General features: G+C 43.2%; 2 protein-coding genes across 4 annotated transcripts; one reads left to right on the top strand and one right to left on the bottom strand.

Annotated features, from left to right (window-relative positions):
- The first annotated feature begins 3741 nt into the window (after window positions 1-3741).
- Window positions 3742-10937, top strand: tapbpl (TAP binding protein like). 3 transcript variants are annotated; one of them, XM_055925251.1, is made up of 9 exons: window positions 3742-3929; window positions 4427-4639; window positions 4765-5040; window positions 5236-5436; window positions 5697-5864; window positions 7699-7802; window positions 8007-8235; window positions 8496-8563; window positions 8743-10937. In XM_055925251.1, exons 1-8 carry the CDS (start codon window positions 3767-3769, stop codon window positions 8561-8563), a joined length of 1422 nt encoding a protein of 473 aa, XP_055781226.1. In that variant the 5' UTR covers window positions 3742-3766; the 3' UTR covers window positions 8743-10937. The 3 variants fall into 3 exon arrangements, with proteins under 3 accessions (XP_055781226.1, XP_055781227.1, XP_055781228.1); XM_055925252.1 differs by having other exon boundaries at window positions 8707-10937; XM_055925253.1 differs by having other exon boundaries at window positions 3836-4247.
- LOC129857217 (vesicle-associated membrane protein 1-like) lies at window positions 8945-22245 on the bottom strand. The gene is made up of 5 exons (XM_055925254.1): window positions 21085-22245; window positions 19168-19318; window positions 17945-18103; window positions 12154-12205; window positions 8945-10937 (listed from the first exon to the last, which is right to left on the bottom strand). Coding segments are annotated over exons 1-5 (381 nt in total). The 5' UTR covers window positions 21087-22245; the 3' UTR covers window positions 8945-10920.
- Between the last annotated feature and the right edge of the window lie 211 nt (window positions 22246-22456).

The raw sequence follows: 22456 nt of genomic DNA, 5'->3' as shown, positions 1-22456 counted from the left end.
TATGACTGTATCCTGTCTATTTTATGTTAATAAGTATCTTACAAATTCTTATAAATAGACAGATTGAATTTAATTAATTAGTATATTGTAGGAATCATTTAATTCCACTAACACAGTGACATTATGTACCAGAGTATGTGAGTGGAGCAGAACTGGAGCGGAGCGTGCCCAATTTGACTGGAGCATGGAGCGAGATTCCCAAAAGCTGGAGCGTTGGCCATCTCGCCCACTCCAATTTCGCTCCAAGTAGCGCTCACTTCACCAGCTCAGGGCATGCTCGGCCCAGCATGCATTTGTAGTCTACTTGTGTGCTGCTACCTACAGCCCCTTGCTTCAGCTATTGTCTAAATATTTTCATAAAGAAACTGATAAAACACACAGGTGCTAAATCAAGGTGACAAAGATGAGGACCAAGAGCAAGAGAGGGAGTGTGGTGATGTAATGTCCACAACAAAGAAGAGAGGGAGTGTGGTGATGTAATGTCCACAACTAAGAAGAGAGGGAGTGTGGTGATGTAATGTCCACAACTAAGAAGAGAGGGAGTGTGGTGATGTAATGTCCACAACAAAGAAGAGAGGGAGTGTGGTGATGTAATGTCCACAACAAAGACGAGAGGGAGTGTGGTGATGTAATGTCCACAACAAAGAAGAGAGGGAGTGTGGTGATGTAATGTCCACAACAAAGAAGAGAGGGAGTGTGGTGATGTAATGTCCACAACTAAGAAGAGAGGGAGTGTGGTGATGTAATGTCCACAACAAAGAAGAGAGGGAGTGTGGTGATGTAATGTCCACAACAAAGACGAGAGGGAGTGTGGTGATGTAATGTCCACAACTAAGAAGAGAGGGAGTGTGGTGATGTAATGTCCACAACTAAGAAGAGAGGGAGTGTGGTGATGTAATGTCCACAACAAAGAAGAGAGGGAGTGTGGAGATGTAATGCCCACAACAAAGACGAGAGGGAGTGTGGAGATGTAATGTCCATAACAAAGAAGAGAGGGAGTGTGGTGATGTAATGTCCACAACAAAGAAGAGAGGGAGTGTGGTGATGTAATGTCCACAACAAAGAAGAGAGGGAGTGTGGTGATGTAATGTCCACAACTAAGAAGAGAGGGAGTGTGGTGATGTAATGTCCACAACAAAGACGAGAGGGAGTGTAGTGATCTAATGTCCACAACAAAGACGAGAGGGAGTGTAGTGATCTAATGTCCACAACAAAGACGAGAGGGAGTGTGGTGATGTAATGTCCACAGCTAAGAAGAGAGGGAGTGTGGTGATGTAATGTCCACAACTAAGAAGAGAGGGAGTGTGGTGATGTAATGTCCACAACAAAGACGAGAGGGAGTGTGGTGATGTAATGTCCACAACAAAGACGAGAGGGAGTGTGGTGATGTAATGTCCACAACAAAGAAGAGAGGGAGTGTGGTGATGTAATGTCCACAACTAAGAAGAGAGGGAGTGTGGTGATGTAATGTCCACAACTAAGAAGAGAGGGAGTGTGGTGATGTAATGTCCACAACTAAGAAGAGAGGGAGTGTGGTGATGTAATGTCCACAACTAAGAAGAGAGGGAGTGTGGTGATGTAATGTCCACAACTAAGAAGAGAGGGAGTGTGGTGATGTAATGTCCACAACAAAGAAGAGAGGGAGTGTGGTGATGTAATGTCCACAACAAAGAAGAGAGGGAGTGTGGTGATGTAATGTCCACAACTAAGAAGAGAGGGAGTGTGGTGATGTAATGTCCACAACAAAGAAGAGAGGGAGTGTGGTGATGTAATGTCCACAACAAAGACGAGAGGGAGTGTGGTGATGTAATGTCCACAACAAAGACGAGAGGGAGTGTGGTGATGTAATGTCCACAACAAAGACGAGAGGGAGTGTAGTGATGTAATGTCCACAACTAAAGAATCATTGTGGAATCTGAAAAGACACATATCCCAAAAGCATGATGGTGTACTTACTACGTGCGCATGCTAAAAGAAAGGAACAAGGTGGGTACATTACTAAGTGTGTCATTGTATCAAACTATTTATAAACAAAAAATCGGATATCTTAAACGTTTTCGTAAATGTTTGTTCTATTATCACTACAATGGGCCATAATTGATTTTGGCCCAGTAGGCCTGGCATATTTTGCCTAAAAATCTTTAGGCCTACCTATAGAAAACATTTCAAAAACTCTGCATCTCTGCCCAGTCTGGCAAGAGTGGCCAAAAGGGTGTTTAGCATCCCCAGTGGCTCTGCTCTCCAGGCACCATCGCATGAGACAGAAGCCACAGACTGGCCAAACTCGTGTTTCTAAAAATGAACTCAAAGGCACTAATAAGTAATTTTTCATTTAATTTGTATTTAATTCTAAGTCACATAATACAATTTTATTTGTCACATGCGTCGAATACAACAGTGAAATGCTACTTACAAGCCCTTAATAACCAACAATGCAGTTTTAAGAAAAATACCTACAAAAATCACTGCCTATTTGCACGGAGAGAGAGAGAGAGAGAGAGAGAGAGAGAGAGAGAGAGAGAGAGAGAGAGAGAGAGAGAGAGAGATGGCTGTCTGTCGTAAATTATGTGTAACCTGCTTAATTCTGGCCATCTGTCTACAGCAACCATCATGTCTCATCGCTCCTTGGAGCTAATGTAGCCTACTTAACACACTGACTGATGCTAGGAGACTGTGTGTCAGACTTGGGTTCAAATAGTAGTTTAAATATTTTAAATACTTTGTGCGTATGCTTGAGTCAGCCTTTAGTGTATAAAGCGGGATGTGCACTTTTGGGACTATTTCATTGGTTCCATTGCACCAGGGAAGCTCACTCAAGCCCAGCTAAAGTATTTTAAATTATTTAAAATTCCATTTGAACTGAGGTCTGGTGTGTGTATGGAGTAAATTGGCGTAATTAACTTATGCAAAGAGTGCCTATGTCTAAAATGGCACCCTATTCCCTATGTAGTGCACTACTTTTGACCAAGGCCCATAGTTACCCACACACTTTTAGAAAAAAAAGTTCCCAAAGGAGTTCCCAAAGGGTTCTTTGGCTGTCCCCATAGGAGAACCATTTTTGGTTATAGGTAAAATTCATTTTTGGTTCTAGGTAGAATGCTTTTGGGTTCCATGTAGAACCCTCTGTACAAATATTTAAAATAACATAGCCTAAATAATTCATTTTCGTTCCTTCTTAAATTCTCTGTCTGGCCCCTGACCTGTTTAGAGTGTTTCTATGCTGTTTAATCTGACATGGAGCCTATTTGAAATTACGTGTAAATGCAATCACATTTTCATGTTTATTCAAATAATTTTCGTTCAAATCCATATAGTTTGATTTCAATACTTCAAAACCAAATGGTAGGTCCAGGTAGTCACAAAATAAATCGATGGGTGTTGGTTAAAAATGGTATTTTAATGAATGGAGCGAATTTGGAGGAGCAGTTTTTTTTCCCCTGTGAGCGCGTTGCGGTTTTTAGCACATAGTTGGAAAGGACATGAGCGCCGAGTTTTGTATTTTGTTTGTTCTATACAAGAGCAAGGTAATGTTTATTAGAATGTATTTACTTCAACATCATTGTGTAGCATGCATACAGCTCCATTCAGTGCATAGTAAGTAATGCCTAACTTGGCTCACTCGTACTATATAGTATAACACTCAGATACAAATAACAGCAGCGCCATCTATTGGCTTGGCGAACTACGCTCACATGCTCTGTTATGGACACACATTTTATCTTAGCCACCAATGAGGGATGAGGTTATTGCTGTGTGATTGGAGGATATGCTGAAAAATAGACAACTCTCTTTCACTTTCATTCAGCAAAGCTTCTCTAAATTCTGCAATGACGCACCTGCTTCGAACGCTGAAAACAACTTAGAACGCAATAGGAAAAACACACGCTGGAAACATGGCATCTATTCATCGGTGTTTGATAAATCAATAGGTCTGATCATTCTTATTATGTCAAACTAATGACGTTCTACGTGAACATTTAATTAACCATTTTTTACTTTATTTATTTGATTTACCTCCAAACAAAAGTGAAAGTAACTTCACTGTATAACAGCCTAACATTTGAACTGTCTCTAAATTGTATTCTAATATCTTCGACTTTGGTTTCGAGCGTGGTCATTACTTCAATTGTGAAATTAGGGGTCTATTCTGTATATTTATGAAAGGTCAGTAATTACTGTTGAATAAAAACCTACTGGAAAGATGCTTGAAATGCTGCTTTTTGGATATTTAATTACAAGCGTTTCTGGTAAGAATTGTTTTTCTTCACTCCTGACATTTTCTAAACATGAGATGACTGTGTATTATGGACATTAGTCACCTATGTTCCCATTCCTGCTCCTTATGACCTCTTCCCGTCCCTCTCTCGATCCTGTCCCGGTCTCTCACTCCTCACGCTCCCCCTCCCCTTCTCTCCCTATCTCTTAGGCCAGGGAGGAGCAGACGTGGTGCTGTCCTGTTCTCTGGTGGAGGAGGGTAGTGGGATGGGGGGAATGGGAGGTGGGGCTCTCTTCAGCCGCACCCCAGCAACGCTTGTCCTCAGAAACCTGGCCGTGACCCCTGATCTTTCACCTGATACTCTGACCCCCTTCAACCCTCCTGCTGTCCCCGATCCTGATAACATAATCTTGGAGGCTAAAGGTTGGTTCATTATCAAGTTCTCTTTTGTACAGCAGAGTTACCTGATGGAATTATCTACCCATTCTCTCTTCCTCACACCATCCCTCTCCTGCACTCTCCCTCCACCCCTCTCTGCTTTCTGACAGTTGAGTCTCCTGAGATCCCAGAGGCAGACCTGCTGCTCCACGCTGACTGTAACGAACAGGAAGTGACATGTGAGATCAGCCGCTACTTCCCTCGTAATGCCAAGGAGGGCTCCACAGAACCAGCCTATTTCATTGGCTCCTTGCAGATAGAGGGGGGTGGGCTCAGCCTCACATTTATCCTGCAGACACTGCCACTGGACCAATCAGATCGTCCAGCTCTCATGCAGAGCAAACTGGAACTCCCCCTCAGCCAATCAGGGACTTTGCTGACTGAGGGTGAGACAAGGAGGTTATTATAATGCTTATGGTAGTACGCCTGTTGTAGAGTAGACGTGCCATATTGTAATGATGTATATTCTCTCACCCGCATCTTCACTTATCACCCCTCTTTTTTTCTCTAGTATTTTGCACTTTCTCTACTTTTCACTTGCTTCTTTCTCCATAAACCCCTCTCTACCTTGTCTTCCCCAGTGGTGTTCCTGGTGTTCTCTCGCTCGGAGTCCCACTCCGCTCCTCTAGGGGGTGTGGCCCTCCTGGACTGTGGATTCAGGCAGCAGGCCCCACCCCCAGGGCGGGAGCTGGGGCTTGAGTGGCGGCTGCAGCACAGAGGAAGTGGGAGGAAAGTGCTGGAGATTAGGGCGGGGCAGATGGAGGCAGAGGAGGGGCCAGCAGGTGAGAGAATAAAGGCATTATTTAAGTAGTTATGATGGTGCTGTAAGTGTTGAGTTAGGTCTACTTACCATCACAACATAAAGTGCATTAGGACCTCCATGGTCAACATTCCAACTTTATTATCCACCCAGAGACGGAAAATACACATCTTATTCCTGTCATAGCTAGGAACCCAGAGGTTTACTGAATGATTACTATGAGAATTGGACCTCATTTTCACCTCATCATACTCTGTTTCGCATTGTTTTTTTCTCCTCCAGTACGCGTGGAGAGGAAGGGTTCGAGCGTGGATGCCGCCCTGCTGGTGGGGCAGGGTAATGCATCTCTGACTCTGGCCAGACTGAAGGTATCTGACGAGGGGACCTACATCTGCACCGTCAGCACTGGACTGTACCAGGCCCAGCAGGTCATACAGCTACACGTCACACGTGAGTCCCTCTAAGAACACTTGTGATTGATTGTCTCTTTACATTACAGGTAAACCGATTATGATTTTTCAACGCCGAAACCGATACTGATTATTGGAGGACCAAAAAAAGCTGATACCGATTAAATCGGCAGATTTTTATATATATATTTGTAATAATAACAATACTGAATGAACACTTTTATTTTAACTTAATATAATACATAAATAAAATCTATTTAGTCTCAAATAAATAATGAAACATGTTCAATTTGGTTAAATAATGCAAAAACACAGTGTTGGAGAAGAAAGTAAAAGTGCAATATGTGCCATGTAAAAAAGCTAACGTTTATGTTCCTTGTTCAGAACATGAGAACATATGAAAGCTGGTGGTTTCTTTTAATATTCCCAATATTCCCAGTTAAGAAGTTTTAGGTTGTAGTTATTCTAGGAATTTATAGGACTATTTCTCTCTATACCATTTGTATTTCATATACCTTTGACTATTGGATGTTCTTATAGGCACTATAGTATTGCCAGCTTAATCTCGGGAGTTGATAGGCTTGAAGTCATAAACAGCACTGTGCTTCAAGCATTGCAAAGAGCTGCTGGCAAACGCAGGAAAGTGCTGTTTGAATGAATGCTTACGAGCCTGCTGCTGCCTACCACCGCTCAGGCAGACTGCTCTATCAAATATCAAATCATAGACTTAATTATAATATAATAACACACAGAAATACGAGCCTTAGGTCATTAATATGGTCAAATCCAGAAACTATCATTTCGAAAACAAAACGTTTATTCTTTCAGTGAAATACGGAACCATTCCGTATTTTATCGAACGGGTGGCAACCCTAAGTCTAAATATTGCTTTTACATTGCACAACCTTCAATGTTATGTCATAATTATGTAAATTTCTGGCAAATTAATTCCGGTCTTTGTTAGGAAGAAATAGTTCACACAGTTTGCAATGAGCCAGGCGGCCCAAACTGCTGCGTATACCCTGACTCTGCTTACACTGAACACAAGATAAGTGACACAATTTCCCTAGTTAATATTGCCTGCTAACATGAATTTATTTTAACTAAATATGCAGGTTTAAAAATATATACTTGTGTATTGATTTTAAGAAAGGCATTGATGTTTATGGTTATAACTTGTGACATTGGTGCTATGATTTGCTTTTTTTGTGAATGTGCTTTTGTTAAATCATCACCTGTTTGGCGAAGTTGAAGTAGGCTGTGATTCAATGATAAATTAACAGGCACCGCATTGATTATATGCAATGCAGAACAAGCTAGTTAACCTAGTAATATCATCAACCATGTGTAGTTAACTAGTGATTATGTTAAGATTGATTGTTTTTTATAAGATAAGTTTGACGCTAGCTAGGAACTTACCTTGGCTCCTTGCTGCCCTCGGTAACAGGTGGTCAGCCTGCCACGCAGTCTCCTCGTGGATTGCAACATAATCGGCATCCAAAAATGACGATTACCAATTGTTATGAAAACTTGAAATGAAAACTTGAAATCGGCCATAATTAATCGGCCAACCTCTACTTTACATAGGCAGCAGGTAGCCTAATGGTTTAGAGCGTTGGTACAGTAACCAAAAGGTTGCTGGTTTGAATGCCCGAGACAGAAATGTGAAAAATCTGTCAATGTGCCCTTGAGCAAGGCACTTAACCCTAATTGCTCCTGTAAATTGCTCTGGATAAGAGGGTCTGCTAAATGACTCAAATGTAAATTATTTCTCTACACATATGAACATGTGTTTATTACATTAGATGTCTATGTCATGTGTGACATAGTGTGCACACTATTCACATCTAAATACGAAGTCTCTCTGTCTTCAGAACCTCCTCATGTTTCTCTCTCTGAGGAGAAGCTGGTATTTCGGGATGAGTTGCCCCAGAAACTGAGCTGCCACTGCAAGAACTACTACCCTCTGGATGTCCAGGTGTGTGTCTGGTGCGGTCGACCAGTGAAATATCCAGTCACTCATATTCTCAGATACCACTGTTTCAAAGTGATTAGCACACAAGCACACAGTGATCAGACGTCTAATGAAATCAGAAGATAATTGGTAGGTCATCATACAGCACTTATAATATGGATATCCTAAATATAACAGATATTATACTGAGACTCTCTTCTCTCTCAGATGGAGTGGTTCTCCGTCTCATCTACAGACTCAGAGCCTAGCGTCCTATCAGACCAGGTGTCTCTCTCCAGCCATCGGCAGCACAGCGACAGGACCATGTCCATCTCCTCCCACCTCACCCTGCACCCCTCCGCCTTCCCCCCTGGAACCACGGTCACCTGCAGAGTGACCCACCCGGCCCTGGACACACCCCTCTCCCTCAGCCTGACAGTAGAGACACCTGAGCCAGGTAGGCTGCTACAGACACAGGCGTGAGAGAACAATAGGAAATTAGGTGCACATCAGCATTGCTGATGGGTCAAGTTCATTAGGCGTGAATGGACAACTAAAATATAATGAGTGTTCTTATCAGGCAGGTTCAGATAATGCTCTTTTGTTAAATGTTTTATCCTGTTGGGTGCCTGCTGACTGTGAGTCATTGGGAGAACCTGAGCAGAAACAAAATGGTGTCCATTCATATTAGTCCAAAACTGTTCCCTGTTGTTACAGATTCCTACTGGATGGTCCTGGGTTTTCTGGTTATAACCGTTCTGTTCTTCTACCAATTGATGAAATAGGTAAGTTCCCCATGCTCCCAATGGACCTCCTTGTATTTTTAACTATTGTTTGTAGTAAGACAACAGTAGCCTAGAGATGAGAAGCAAATTTCTGTCCAAACAGACAAATAATACATTTTTCTTCTCTTTTTTTTCTTGCAAAGAGTTCCAACCTAATTCACAGATCTGGATTCTTTCAGGGTCGCAGAGGCACAGTATCTGAAGCTGTTGCAAACCAATGTCTTAAGAGTTGCTGTAATGTGAATTACTGTTGTACTATAAACAGTTGTACATTTTCTTCAAATAAATATTTTCTTTAATAGTATCATTGGTGTTGTTCTCTGAATCTGGAGAGACGGTGTGGTATTATACCTGTTAATTTTCACTTCAATGATGAACACATTAATGTTGATGATTTTCTTTATTAGCATCAAGTGGTAAGCATGCGTTTAAAGAATTGTCATTATCCAGTTGTATCTCTCGCAGTATTATCATTTTGCATCATTTCTTACCTAATAATATTATTGCACAATATTATTAGATAATTGTTGAGTAATCACCACTATTTTCATTCATAAATGCAATTTACACATAGCTATTTTTCATATTTTTTTTACAATGTGTCAAACAGTTCCTCTGTATCAACCATTGAGAGGAAAATTATATTTTCTGGAATATCCAACACCAAAGGTAAAATATAAACTTACTAAAAAACACATTTTCAGGAGCAATAGTCTGGCAAAGATGAAGTACTTTATGGTACTACTTGTACGGTACTACGATTTACGTTTTTTGTTTTTTTGCCGTCAGAATACTACTGTAGTAACCATTGTTCTCTGGTTGTGTATTAGTTATTTCGAAAGCATGTGAGCAACAAAAATTTGGCAAACTCTTGAGCTTCATTGCATTGCATACGCATGAGTTATTAATTGAGCGCATAGCTACAGTAGCCTATACACAGGTCCTGAAAACCACTAAACCAAACAAAATAAATGTACAATCGGCAGTTAGTTTCAGAAATGGCAGATACATAGGTCACACAATTAGGCAAAACTATGGACATCGTCTGCCATGAAAGTCAAGTAAGACACAAACACTACTTCCATTGGGCCTATTGGCTACTGTAGGTAACAGCCTATTGGCTACTGTAGGTAACAGCCTATTGGCTACTGTAGGTAACAGCCTATTGTAGGTAACAGCCTAATGTCTACTGTAGGTAACAGTGTGTGTGTTTTTGTTGGTTTGATGGGCAGGGAGTGGGTTATTTGGGGGTTTATTTGGTTATGTCCTCTCTCCAGATAGGGGACAGTCTATTGAACCATTCCATCCTAACCCTGTACCCTCTCTACTAGAACGTACAAGAGTGTCTGAACACAACCACAACACAGTAAAGCTGCTCACTAATCAATCAAAAATGTACTATGCAGTGTTATTACACAGACCTGCCTTTAGGTGTGTCGAGAGTTAATGCTGTATAGACTTTTGTCTGCACTCCTGAAAGAATAATCTATGTAGGTACAGATTGTCTGTTTCTGTCTGTCAATGTTAATCTAGCTAACTGTCCGTCTGTCTGTCTGTGGTACAAGAATAAAGATATACTAAAAGTCAGTGTCCCAAAAGTCGTTTCTGCCTTTTCCAGTATCCTTCCTGGCTTTTCTTATCCTCTCTCTATCTCTGTCTTAAACACCACAGTCAGTGAGTGAGATAAAGAGGGAGGTAAAGGAAAAGGCAGGAATGCCAGTCAAGGCCTACATCAACTAACCCTGGAAAAAGCTACTGGCTACACTGATTTGGATCACAAGTACACACACACACACACACACACACACATGACAAAATGATCATAATCTTAACCATGACCTTGTATTAGTAAGTAGTATTAATAATGGTAGTGGTATGAGGTAGGGGATCAGGAGGGGTTGTTAGGTACTGTATGTCAGTATCAATTTACAAATGTGGTACGCTCTCCAAAAGGTAACACGAACAAGCTTTGGCGGATAGAAAGAACTGCTGCGCTCTCTCATTGCACTCACTCTCTCTCTCCATGCTTTCTCTCTCTCTTTCACTTCTTCCTGCTTTCTCTCTCTTTCCCTACTGCACACTTCAATAATGTATGAGACGCAGAGGCAGGAGAGAGTGAGTGAGACAGCATGCCAAGACAGAGGAAGAAAGATGGATCAAAGAGACGGGAAGGGCAGGAGGACAAAGAGAAAAGAGAGCAACAACATCTACACAGGAGCGTCATGTTTAAGTGCTAGATGGAAGACCTGGTGTGGAGGAAAAGGGGGCGGGACTGGAGTTTGGATTTGTGTCGATTTTGTTTTCGATTTTCTCTCCTATTTCGCTCTCATGTCTGTGTCCTGCAACGCTGGGATTACTCAATAGAAGAAGTACACTATGAGAAAGATGGAGAGAGAGAGAGGAAGATAAAGAGAGGGGGAGGGAGAGAGGGAGAGATTGTTCAATAATTGGGTCAGCAGATTTATGGGTTCCTGAATCACAAACTGAAGACGCATCTAACAATGTGTTTACAGCTAAATAATTATCTTTGCATTCAGTGGGCCACATCTACACATGTGTTGTTTCTACTGAATGACTGGTAACAGAGGCCTTATACTGTTTCAATCATTTACTGTAATAAGTTATCATGAATTATTGACATAGAGTAGGCACTAGGAGACCGTCAGAGCAGGGCAGACCTGGGTCTGTTATAAGTGCACACTGATTATAGCTGTGGCCTTCGCCTTAACATCTACTGCACTTGACTAGTATGGATTCAGAATTGCATTAGTGGAAACCAAGACTGTTCTCAGGACAGGTGTCACGTTCCTGACCTGTTTTCTGTTGTTTGGTATGTGTTTAATTGGTCAGGGCGTGAGTTGGGGTGGGTAGTCTATGTTATGTGTTTTCTATGTTGGGTTAATGGGTTGCCTGGTATGGCTCTCAATTAGAGGCAGGTGCTTGACGTTTCCTCTGATTGAGAGCCATATTAAGGTAGGTTGTTCTCACTGTTTGTTTGTGGGTGATTGTTCCTGTGTCTGTGTAATCCACATGGGACTGTTTCGTTTGTTCGTTCGTTTTAGGTAATCTGTTCCTGTTCTTGCGTCCTTCGTCTATTTGTAAGTTCGTTTGTTTCAGGTCTCTTGCCTTCGTTTATTGTTTTGTAGTTTGTTCTAGTGTTTTGTCAGTGTTTCGTCTGTTTGAAATAAATCGTTATGTATTCATCACCCGCTGCGCCTTGGTCCGTTCATACACCACCAGACGAACGTTACAACAGGCCTGGTTGTAGCTAGATATTGTTAGCATTTTAGCTAACCCTAACCATTTTCCTAACCTTTACCTAATTATGCTAACCTGCCATGTTAATTCTCCTAAACCACTACGCAAAGTAACTTCTGCTAGTCAAAACTGGCAGACCTTCCCTGAGAGCAGTGTGAGTATCTGCTAATGCAATACAGAAGTATGGAAATTAATTTAGTCATCTGCACAATAATTCATATGCCAAGAAATTTCCAAATGAAGTTTAAAAGAAATGAAGAAACCCTCTAACTGGCTACATGCGAGTGGGTATCAATGAATGGTAATAGGGGAAAGTGAATAATGGTACTTACAGAAAAGGACTCCGACCACAAGTACTCCAATGATACCCATAATGATCATCATCTAGAAAGAAAAGCAAATGGAGAGTTAAAGGTTTTCTTTATTCATCTATTCTTCTAGTTAATCAACCTGATAGATTTTCCTCAGGGTGATTAAACATGTGTTTTATATTCAGGGGTGAAGTCGCTGCGAATTAACATTAGTCCTGCTGACCAAAAAACACACACACACACACACCAACCCAGCACGATGACAAACACAAAAAGCAGAGTGTAACATTTCATCCCACTCCCTTGTGTCTAGTCAGTGTATTTTTGGTGCTATTGCTATGCAATTAATAAGAATAACTGCATGCAGAGAAAACTCTGCAGTGAGAGCCTCCCTATTTCCCCATTCCCCGGAGTGCCACTCCGCTCGTCCACAGACGCTAATTAGGGGATTAGTACACGGGAAAAGGGGGTGACGCTGTGTGTCCGCCTCAGCACCCTGCACCTCAATGGCTCAGTTGGTTGGTTGGTGGAGCGTGGTACTGGTTGATTGAGCATGGTACTGGTTGGTTGAGCGTGGTACTGGTTGGTGGAGCATGGTACTGGTTGATTGAGCATGGTACTGGTTGGTTGAGCGTGGTACTGGTTGGTGGAGCATGGTACTGGTTGGTGGAGCGTGTAAATCAGCGTGTAAATCAGCTAGAAAGATGTGGAGGCATCGAGTAATTGTCTCTGGCCCCCTCCCAGTTAGGGGGAGTGATGAGCTCTACAGCAGAGTCTCACAACACAATCGCTGGATGAAAACTGCTTTCTGCCCCTCCCAATAGATAAAATGTGTAGATAATTGGCCCTCTTTCTGGGACTCACCCACAAACAGGACCAAGCCTGTTGAGGAGTGATGGACTCCATCCTAGCTGGAGGGGTGCTCTCATCTTATCTACGAACATAGACAGGGCTCTATCCCCATTGAGACCGTGTCTGTGCCTCGACCTATGTTGGGCAAAACTAAACATGGTGGTGTTCGCTTTAGCAATCTCACTGGAATAAAGACCTCCTCCATTCCTGCCAATATTGAAAGAGATCGTGATACCTCACATATCAAAATAGGGCTACTTAATGTTAGATCCCTCACTTCAAAGGCAGTTACAGTCAATGAACTAATCACTGATCATAATCTTGATGTGATTGGCCTGACTGAAACATGGCTTAAGCCTGATGAATTTACTGTGTTAAATGAGGCCTCACCTCCTGGTTACACTAGTGACCATATCCCTCATACATCCCGCAAAGGCGGAGGTGTTGCTAACATTTACAATAGCAAATTTCAATTTACAAAAAAAATACATTTCCGTCTTTTGAGCTTCTAGTCATGAAATCTATGCAGTCTACTCAATCACTTTTTATAGCTACTGTTTACAGGCCTCCTGGGCCATATACAGCATTCCTCACTGAGTTCCCTGAATTCCTATCGGAACTTGTAGTCATAGCAGATAATATTCTAATTTTTGGTGGCTTTAATATTCACATGGAAAAGTCCACAGACCCACTCCAAAAGTCTTTCGGAGCAATCATCGACTCAGTGGGTTTTGTCCCACTGCTGGACCTACTCACTGCCACAGTCATACTCTGGACCTAGTTTTGTCCCATGGAATAAATGTTGTGGATCTTAATGTTTTTCCTCATAACCCTGGACTATCGGACCACCATTTTATTACGTTTGCTATCACAACAAATAATCTGCTCAGACCCCAACCAAGGAGCATCAAAAGTGGTGCTATAAATTCTCAGACAACCCAAAGATTTCTTGATGCCCTTCCAGACTCCCTCTGCCTACCCAAGGACGTCAGAGGACAAAAATCAGTTAACCACCTAACTGAGGAACTCAATTTAACCTTGCGCAATACCCTAGATGCAGTTGCACCCCTAAAAATGTAAAATATTTGTCATAAGAAACTAGCTCCCTGGTATACAGAAAATACCCGAGCTCTGAAGCAAGCTTCCAGAAAATTGGAACGGAAATGGCGCCACACCAAACTGTAAGTCTTCCGACTAGCTTGGAAAGACAGTACCGTGCAGTATCGAAGAGCCCTCACTGCTGCTCGATCATCCTATTTTTCCAACTTAATTGAGGAAAATAAGAACAATCCTAAACTTATTTTTGATACTATCGCAAAGCTAACTAACAAGCAGCATTCCCTGAGGGGATGGCTTTCACTTCAGCAGTAATAAATTCATGAACTTCTTTGAGGAAAAGATCATGATCATTAGAAAGCAAATTACGGACTCCTCTTTAAATCTGCGTATTCCTCCAAAGCTCAGTTGTCCTGAGTCTCCACAACTCTGCCAGGACCTAGGATCAAGAGAGACACTCAAGTGTTTTAATACTATATCTCTTGACACAATGATGAAAATAATAATGGTGTCTAAACCCTCAAGCTGCATACTGGATCCTATTCCAACTAAACTACTGAAAGAGCTGCTTCCTGTGCTTGGCCCTCCTATGTTGAACATAATAAACGGCTCACTATCCACCGGATGTGTACCAAACTCACTAAAAGTGGCAGTAATAAAGCCTCTCTTGAAAACGCCAAACATTGACCCAGAAAACATAAAAAACTATCAGCCTATATCGAATCTTCCATTCCTCTCTAAAATGTTTGAAAAAGCTGTTGCACAGCAACTCACTGCCTTCCTGAAGACAAACAACGTATACGAAATGCTTCAGTCTGGTTTTAGACCCCATCATAGCACTGAGACTGCACTTGTGAAGGTGGTAAATGACCTTTAATGGCGTCAGACCGAGGTTCTGCATCTGTCCTCGTGCTCCTAGACCTTAGTGCTGCTTTTGATACCATTGATCACCACATTATTTTGGAGAGATTGGAAACCCAAATTGGTCTACACGGACAAGTTCTGGCCTGGTTTAGATCTTATCTGTTGGAAAGATGTCAATTTGTCTCTGTGAATGGTTTGTCCTCTGACAAATCAACTGTACGTTTAGGTGTTCCTCAAGGTTCCGTTTTAGGACCACTATTGTTTTCACTATATATTTTACCTCTTGGGGATGTCATTCGAAAACATAATGTTAACTTTCACTGCTATGCGGATGACACACAGCTGTACATATCAATGAAACATGGTGAAGCCCCAAAGTTGCCCTCCCTAGAAGCCTGTGTTTCAGACATAAGGAAGTGGATGGCTGCAAACTTTCTACTTTTAAACTCGGACTAAACAGAGATGCTTGTTCTAGGTCCCAAGAAACAAATAGAGATCTTCTGTTGAATCTGACAATTAATCTTGATGGTTGTACAGTCGTCTCAAATAAAACTGTGAAGGACCTCGGCGTTACTCTGGACCCTGATCTCTCTTTTGACGAACATATCAAGACTGTTTCAAGGACAGCTTTTTTCCATCTACGTAACATTGCAAAATTCAGAAACTTTCAGTCCAAAAATTATGCAGAAAAATGAATCAATGCTTTTGTTACATCTAGGTTAGACTACTGCAATGCTCTACTTTCCGGCTACCCGGATAAAGCACTAAATAAACTTCAGTTAGTGCTAAATACGGCTGCTAGAATCCTGACTAGAACCCCAAAATTTGATCATATTACTCCAGTGCTAGCCTCCCTACACTGGCTTCCTGTTAAGGCAAGGGCTGATATCAAGGTTGTACTGCTAACCTACAAAGCATTACATGGGCTTGCTCCTACCGATTTGGTTCTGCCGTATATACCTACACGTACGCTACGGTCACAAGACGCAGGTCTCCTAATTGTCCCTAGAATTTCTAAGCAAACAGCTGGAGGCAGGGCTTTCTCCTATAGAGAATGGTCTGCCTATCCATGTGAGAGACGCAGACTCGGTCTCAACCTTTAAGTCTTTACTGAAGACTCATCTCTTCAGTAGGTCATATGATTGAGTGTAGTCTGGCCCAGGAGTGTGAAAGTGAACGGAAAGGCTCTGGAGCAACGAACCGCCCTTGCTGTCTCTGCCTGGCCGGTAACCCTCTCTCCACTGGGATTCTCTGCCTCTAACCCTATTACAGGGGCTGAGTCTCTGGCTTACTGGTGCTCTTCCATGTCGTCCCTAGGAGGGGTGCGTCACTTGAGTGGGTTGAGTCGCTGACGTGGTCTTTCTGTCTGGGTTGGCGCCCCCCCTTGGATTGTGCCGTGGCGGAGATCTTTGTGGGCTATACTCGGCCTTGTCTCAGGATGGTAAGTTGGTGGTTGAAAATATCCCTCTAGTGGGTGGGGTTATATCCTGCCTGTTTGGCCCTGTCCTGGGGTATCATTGGATGGGGCCACAGTGTCTCCTGACCCCTCCTGTCTCCAGTATTTATGCTGCAGTGTGTCGGGGGGCTTGGGTCAGTCTGTTATATCTGGAGTATTTCTCCTGTCTTATCCGGTGTCCTGTGTGAATTTAAGTATGCTCTCTCCAATTCTCTCCTTTCTTTATCTCTCTCTCCGAGGATGATGACTCCTTGCTGTCCCTAGTCCATCTTGCCGTGCTGCTGCTCCAGTTTCAACTGTTCTGCCTGCGGCTATGGAACTCTGACCTGTTCACCGGACGTGCAACCTGTCCCAGACCTGCTGTTTTCAACTCTCTAGAGACAGCAGGAGCGGTAGAGATACTCTCAATGATTGGCTATGAAAAGCCAACTGACATTTACTCCTAGGGAGCTGACTTGTTGCACCCTCGACAACTACTGTGATTATTATTATTTGACCATGCTGGTCATTTATGAACATTTGAACATCTTGGCCATGTTGTGTTATAATCTCCACCCGGCACAGCCAGAAAAGGACAGGTCACCCCTCATAGCCTGGTTCCTCTCTAGGTTTCTTCCTAGGTTTTGGTCTTTCTAGGGAGTTTTTCCTAGCCGCCGTGCTTCTACACCTGCATTGCTTGCTGTTTGGGGTTTTAGGCTGGGTTACTGTACAGCACTTTGAAAAATCAGCTGATGTAAGAAGGGCTATATAAATACATTTGATTTGATTTGGAGCATGGTACTGGTTGGTGGAGCGTGGTACTGGTTGGTGGAGCGTGGTACTGGTTTGTGGAGCGTGGTACTGGTTGGTGGAGCGTGGTACTGGTTGGTGGAGCATGGTACTGGTTGGTGGAGTGTGGTACTGGTTGGTGGAGCGTGGTACTGGTTGGTGGAGCGTGGTACTGGTTGGTGGAGCGTGGTACTGGTTGGTGGAGCGTGGTACTGGTTGGTGGAGCGTGGTACTGGTTGGTGGAGCGTGGTACTGGTTGGTGGAGCGTGGTACTGGTTGGTGGAGCGTGGTACTGGTTGGTGGAGCGTGGTACTGGTTGGTGGAGCGTGGTACTGGTTGGTGGAGCGTGGTACTGGTTGGTGGAGCGTGGTACTGGTTGGTGGAGCGTGGTACTGGTTTGTGGAGAGTGGTACTGGTTGGTGGAGCGTGGTACTGGTTGGTGGAGCGTGGTACTGGTTGGTGGAGCGTGGTACTGGTTGGTGGAGCGTGGTACTGGTTGGTGGAGCGTGGTACTGGTTGGTGGAGCATGGTACTGGTTGGTGGAGCATGGTACTGGCGTTGCAACACCACCACAGTTGTGGCTCTGAATGATTCCCTCATGGGCCACATACAGTACACTGGATATATATGTTAACTTGAATATATGACAGTACACTGTCACTTTGGATAGAAAGAACTGGCTAAAAAAACATATTATAATCATTATCAATATTACCATTACCTTGCAGTTCTCCTGAATATGTAAATTCTAAGTCCTTTTGGATGAAAGTGTCTGCTAATGTGAATGACAATATAATCATGGATCACTGTCATTACCTTTGCGTTTTTCCACCAGTATTTGCTCTTTAGTTTGGCTGCACAGCTCTCGAACTGGGAGGCCCCGGCCTGGAGAGCATCCGCTCTGTCATCCAGCTCCGACAGCTTCTGGTCCCTCTCCAGAACCTTGTCCACATTCACCCGCATAATATCCACCACCTGGAGAGGAGAGAAAGAGGCGGGGAGAGGAGAGGAGAGGAGAGGAGAGGAGAGGAGAGGAGAGGAGAGGAGAGGAATTTACTGACAGCCCGAGCCATAGAAGACCACATTACACAATTGAATACAGCATGAAACCATTCCCAAGCTGCAGTGCAGTCCATTACTAAGATAAATTGATCAACCATGTTATTTTCTATATGTTAATAGCTAACATAACTTTGGCCATAGAAATATAATATATTAAACATCATCATAGACAGCCATGTTGTATCGTATGCTAGCCATGTTGTATCGTATGCTAGCTATGTTGTATCGTATGCTAACCATGTTGTATCGTATGCTAGCCATGCTGTATCATATGCTAGCCATATTGTATAGTATGCTATCCAAATTGTTATCGTGGGTATTGTATTTTGGAATAGTTGTTACAACATTTCTCAGCGCTTCATTCATTATGCACACACCACAAACACACATCAATAAAATTACAAATTCATGTTGTCAAGTTGATGGAATATCATGATGATCCCAGAAAGCCTCACCCTGACAAAGACTGCATAGCTAAAACATTACTGGAATTAATCGTAAAACAAATCAAACTGCATTGTAGAGTAGACTCTGCTACTCTATTTTTAGATTTCCCAACAATCAAAGAATGACACAAAGAAGCAATCTATGTCCTTTCCTTTTCTGTTAGCTCTGTTTCTACAGCTTGACTCATGACCGTACTTCATTCCAGAAGGTTGCTCCGTTACTTCTGCCCTCATTCCCCCATTTCATTGAATGGGGGAAACTAAAATGGGGGAAACTAGGTGGCGCTATTGCTTACACCAAGGAGAGTGAACGGGTGCAGAGAGGAGGGAGCAACTGGAAATGCAGCCCAGATCTGGCCTAATTGTTGCTAGTTGTCTCACGCTGTGACATCAATCCCAGAGCTAGCTACTTGCTGTAGTTTAAAATGTTGTACTATATGGTTTGGCAAGAGTGGGAGTCCTGTTAGGAGCATGGTATCAAAGCCCGGAGCAGGTTGGTTGGTACTGTATGTGCGTGTCACACTAGCTCACCTCCTCCACTTGGGCTTGTGTCTGTTGTAGCCTGCGGTTGCTGGAGGTGTTGGGAGGAGGGGGTGGGGGCCCTCCACCTGGGGCTCCGTCTGCTCCTGGGGCCCCTGGGGCTCCGGGAGGTCCAGCTGGAGGAGCAGCATCTGGGGCAGACCTGGGAAGGGGAGAGAGGGAGGAAGGGACGGAGAGGAAAAGAGATGGGAGGTGCGAGGGATAGGAGAGGGGAAGGAGGGAGACGGGAAGAGGGAGATGAGGAAGGGTAAGACTTTTTTACATTACAGTAATTTAGCAGTCGGGAGTTAAGTGGAAACTGAAACAACCACATTTTAGAGGTGTTGGAACTAAAACAAAAAAAACAAAACAAAAAAAGCCTTGATAACAGTACTCAGTGATAAAAGAGATTCAGATTAAAAGTTCAAAAGTACAGAAGGGCAAGTATAATGAGGAGAGGGGAAAGAGGAGGAGGAGGTGGAGGTATAGGAGGAGGTAGAGGAGGAGGACGAGGAGGAGGAGGAGGAGGAGGAGGAGGAGGAGGAGGAGGAGGAGGAGGAGGAGGAGGAGGAGGAGGAGGAGGAAAGAAGGGATATGAGATAAAGGACAGAATAGGAAGCCAGAGAGGGGAAGAGGGAGAGGAAGAGTATTGGAGAGGCTGTATCGCATTTGTAGAAATCAAGACTGTTCTCGGGGCAGGTCTGCCGGTTTTGACTAACAGAAATGACTTTCATAGAATATTGGGAGAATGCCCTGAGAACAGTCTTGGTTTTCACTAATGCGATGCCGCATGGGGGAGAGGAAGAAAGATGAATGATGAGGTACAGAAGGGAGAAAAGCTGTTGGTGTGGAGAATAAAGGGGATAAAGTCAGAGTTGTACATGGGATAGATGCCTCCCTGAGAGAGAGAGAGAGAGAGAGAGAGAGAGAGAGACAGATGGGAGAGAGAGAGACAGAAAGAGAGAGAGAAAGAAAGAAAAAGAGCGAGAGAGGGGGAGAGAGACAGAAAGAGAGAGTGTCAGATTAAGCAAGAGGGAGATAAGAAGAAGAGGAGGATGAGAGGAAAGGCCAAAAGAAAAGTAAGAGGAGGCTGTAGAGATAGAGAACAGGAGAGAGGGTTAAGAGAGAAGGATAAGGAGAAATGGAATAAAAGGAGAGGAGAGAGAAAAGGCAGAAGGATTAAAACAACTCATTTGGTTCAGAAGGGTAAAGCGAGGGGGAGGAGGGGTGGTGAGAGAAAGGGGAGGGGTGAAAGGGGGAGCATTCTAACACAGACAGCCTCCATGGACTCATCTGGGGGTGTTGGTCCTGACTCAGACTATTGAAATTAGTAAAATATACAGTAGAGGCAACCATTCCATCCACCATATATATATGAATATGAAGAATATAGCCATCATTTGAAAGGCATGAACTTGTTCTATACTGCAGGTGCAGGACAGTCTCATCCCAGATGTCATGCGTAGTACCCTACTGTATTTCCTACTGTAACAGGAGAATAAGACAAACATCTCAGACCAATCAGTTCACATTGATATTGATTTTCTAATACTTCACAGACATTTGATAACCTGGAAGTCCCTAGAACCATACGGTTCAAAACCCATGGAATAAAGAAAGAAAACATCATTTCAGCTGAAATAAGCCAATTATTAATTAAAATAATCAAGCAAAAAATGAATTTCTTTTGACGCCCAGAAGAGGACTGAGGGTAATCAACTACAGTAGACGAGATCTATTATTCAGAGCTGCTGTGACGGAAAAAGACTTGCGTCAGCAAAATACATTAAGCTGGAACAAATCAATAGAGCATAGAAAGAGCCTGACAACATGATAGAAATACTCAACATATTAGAATAAATAATGTTTAGTTAATATCCATTTTTTATAGAATAAGTCAAAAAGAGGAAGCCCTGCATTGATACTCACATCTTCTATGCTGCTGCTTGGAACTGACACACTGTCACTGAGCGGTGGGGGGAGGGGGGGGGGGGGGGGGGGGGGCGCGAGAGACGAAAGGGGGAAGGGTCTGAAGTAAAAAATTTAAACGCGAAATCACAAAAAAGCAATGGGAAAATCTCTGCTGTCGTCCAAAGATGTCCAGAACCTCAGAGACTCGACTGATTAAAATGATGCGTTAATAACAAACGGACGCAAAAGCTGATGCAGTAACCTCAAAGCAATGCTTCAGCACCGCAAGTCATCCCCAAAGTACCGCAATATCCAGGCAAGCGTCGGGTAATAATTCACTCGAAGAAAGGCAGCGGAACAAGAGGTTGAAAGTGAATTCGGGTGGTGCACAGATTCTCAATTTCAGCTCGTAAAATCCATAAGGGATAAATCCAAGGATGCTTGGCGAATTTCTTTAAATAATAAATCTATGCAAGAGAAGTCGTGATACTCCAAAGATGCTGAGTCGAGATGCTCAAAATCACACCAATCGTTTAAGTTGCACGTTCCCCTTCAAAAGCTAAACACAACTGATTTCACTTTCCTTTACATTACCCAATTATATAATTTCACTATTTTCCCGTGATCTAGTTTCAGAATTATCTAGAATTATCTAACACCGCCGTTGTTCCCCCTCTCCCGGCGAGTGTGTCGAAGCGTATATGTGTGTCGGTTTGTGCGCTAGTTTCGTTAGTGTGTGTGTGTGTTTGTGTGATGGCACTATACTGCAATAATGCGTCGCTCCCCTTCCCCTCTCTCTCTCTCTCCAGCTGGACTCATAACGATGGTGCGGTACCTCTTTCCCAACCCCCTCCCTCCTCTTTCTTGTGCTCCCCTCTCGCTCCACACTTTGCAGTACTGCAGTTTTCTCTGTGTGTCGGATAGGGCGGCAGGACGACACTGCGGTACATTGCCTAGTACAGAATGTTGACTCTGCTACCCCCTCACGCGCTCCGGTTTGTAAGTGCTCCTTTCTCTACCCGGACGACTAAGCTTCTCACCAACCCCCAGTTATCGACTACTCTCTCCATATTATAATAGCTATCTTGCCCAACGTTTGATTTATTCCAGTTTCATCATGACCACAACTCGGTTATTCCTCTTTAGTCCATGAATACAAAACGAGATGGGAGGCAGTGCGAACATTACTGCACAGCAGTGAGCTGCGTTATGGAGCAATATAGCCCCATTGGTTGCGTTGAAAACGTGCTAGCCAGGCCGTGGGGTAATTTAATATGGAGAATGCTTAGTCAAATCTGAGATCTGGTCAACTGATTGATTATTGAATATGTAACTTTATATATTACTGCTATTGGCACATTCACATGGATCAACAATTTAGGTCGAAATG

Source organism: Salvelinus fontinalis, chromosome 6, assembly GCF_029448725.1.
Source record: "Salvelinus fontinalis isolate EN_2023a chromosome 6, ASM2944872v1, whole genome shotgun sequence".
In the NCBI taxonomy this organism is placed as follows: domain Eukaryota; kingdom Metazoa; phylum Chordata; class Actinopteri; order Salmoniformes; family Salmonidae; genus Salvelinus; species Salvelinus fontinalis.
The sequence above is the reverse complement of the archived record's forward strand: the minus strand, read 5'-3'. Positions and strand labels throughout refer to the sequence as shown.